Here is a 2103-nt window from a genome sequence, read left to right as displayed (position 1 = left end):
AACGCATGAAAGGAAATAAGGGTGGGCAGGACATCCGATTTGTGACGTAGGGGGAATGTCCATGCATAGTGTGAATAATCATCCAAAATCACAAGGTAGAATTTGAAACCAGAGTTGCTCATTATGGGTGAGGTCCAAACATCACAATGCAACAATTGAAAAGGGAATTGCGAAAAATTATTGGACTCGCTAAAGGGCAGTCGTACATGTGTGCCGCGGCGGCAGGCATCGCATGTATGCTGGCTAGACTTAGAACAGGAAAAACCAATGGAGCGAGAGAGCCGCTGGAGCGCATCACGGCCAGGGTGACCCAGACGCGCATGCCAGAGGTCGCTGTCGTTGGAGGCAAGGAGTGCAGCAGATGGGCGCGCCGATGTGGTGGTGGATGGGCGAAATGGATAGAGCTCGCCTGAAGAATCACATCGGAGCAGAACCGTCTTGGTGCGAAGGTCCTTGATGGAGAAACCCCATGGATCAAATTCAACAGAGATGGAATTATCACGGGTTAGAGCACGAACAGAAATTAAATTCTTAACAAGATGAGGAGCAATGAGAACTTGACGCAAATGTAAGGGAGAGGAAGAGGTGGGGATGATGGCGTTGCCAGTGCATTCAGCCGGAATGGACTGTCCGTTGCCGACAACAATATGACGATGAACGGTAGGGACTGGGGGGGAATTTAGAATACCAGCACTGGAAGCCATGTGTGAGGTGGCTCCCGTATCAAGGAACCAGTCGCCGCCGCCGGTGGTGTTGTTGATGTTCATGTTGTTGAGGGCGGTGTAGAGGCCGGCCGGCAGCGATCCCGAGGCGCCAGCGTAGAGGCTGGCATCCGGCGTGGACGACGGCGCGGGGAGTGGCGGTGCAGAGGACACCGGATGAACGCCAGGCCGAGATCCGAGGACGCTGGGCCTCCATGTGGCCATGGGCCACGCCTGGACGACGCCGTGCCACGGGTTCTGTGCCAGAGCCCACGGTGGAAGCGGACCGCCCGGGGGCACCGAGGAGCCGGCGGTGGGGGCGCCGTGGGCGCCGGTGTTGTTCTGCCTGTTGCGCCCGTCAGTGGCCTTCCGCTTCTTACGCCGATCGTTGGTGTTGTTGGTGAACGCCGGGGACGTGCGTGGAGGAGAGGCGACGGGCCGTGGCGCCTGGTTGGTCGGCGCCGCCGCAAGGAGAGCAGTCTGTGCCTCCATCTGATGGGAGTGCTTGATGCGGTGCTCTTCCTGCAGGAGGTACGACTTGGTGTAGAGGAAGGTTGGGGGCGGCTTCATGGTGGAGAGGACGGCGATGGCCTGGCTGAACTTGTTGTTCAAACCGCGCAGGGTGTTGATGACGAGAGCGGGGTCGGAGACGGCGGCGCCGCAGTCGTAGAGCGTGTCGGCGAGGCGCTTGAGTTTGCCGCAGTACTCGGCGATGCCCATGTCGCCCTGGAACAGGCTGTGGAACTCCTGTTGGGCGTACACCGCGCGCTGGAGGCTGTTGTCGAGGAATTGGCCGGTGATCGCGAGCCAGACGGAGTGGGCGGAGGCGTTGGGGCGGTTGACGTCGTTCCAGATCTCCTTGGAGATGGTGTTGTAGAGCCATGAGACGACGCAGGCGTCGACCTGGAGCCACTCGGGGTCGTCGATCATGGCGGCGGCATCCACCGTGCCGTCGATGTGGTCGAAGAGGCCGAACTTCTTGATGGCGAGTTCGGTGAACGAGCGCCACTGCCGGAAGTTTCCCTCGTCAGCCGAGAGGACGATGGGGACATGGCTGCGGATGTTGAGCATCATGAGGGAGGAGGCAGGGGGTGGAGCGGGATCAGCAAATGGATTTGTGCCCGAGGATGCCGTGGAGCCCGGCATTGGGGGCAGAAGCGGAAGCAGAGGGAGGGGATCGAGAGGAAGCTGATACCATGTAAGAGAATGAAACGCTCAATTCATTCATTCAGTAGTGACTGAGTACATATACAAGATGCCAGTGAATGCTGGCCGAACAATGCTAACAAGCTCCTATATGTGCGGATCAGGCATGCAGCAGTACATGAGAGAGATTACAGAGATGACAGCTGAGTCTACGCTAGCTAACTGAATCCCTAACTGAATGCTGAAGAATCGGTCG

General features: G+C 58.3%; 1 protein-coding gene across 1 annotated transcript; it reads right to left on the bottom strand.

The window, feature by feature from the left end:
* Positions 1–254: 254 nt before the first annotated feature.
* On the bottom strand, positions 255–2103 carry LOC136522815 (uncharacterized). The gene is made up of 2 exons (XM_066516617.1): positions 689–2103; positions 255–452 (listed from the first exon to the last, which is right to left on the bottom strand). Exons 1-2 carry the CDS (start codon positions 1845–1847, stop codon positions 418–420), a joined length of 1194 nt encoding a protein of 397 aa, XP_066372714.1. The 5' UTR covers positions 1848–2103; the 3' UTR covers positions 255–417.

Source organism: Miscanthus floridulus, chromosome 18 (assembly GCF_019320115.1).
Source record: "Miscanthus floridulus cultivar M001 chromosome 18, ASM1932011v1, whole genome shotgun sequence".
NCBI lineage: Eukaryota > Viridiplantae > Streptophyta > Magnoliopsida > Poales > Poaceae > Miscanthus > Miscanthus floridulus.
The sequence above is the reverse complement of the archived record's forward strand: the minus strand, read 5'-3'. Positions and strand labels throughout refer to the sequence as shown.

Bases quoted from the DNA above. Each gene is read 5' to 3' on its own strand.
- LOC136522815 (XM_066516617.1), bottom strand. From the start codon at position 1,847: ATGCCGGGCTCCACGGCATCCTCGGGCACAAATCCATTTGCTGATCCC. The intron at 453-688 runs GTATTCTAAATT...TTCTCCATCAAG, and splicing joins ACACATGGCTTCCAGTGCTG to GACCTTCGCACCAAGACGGT.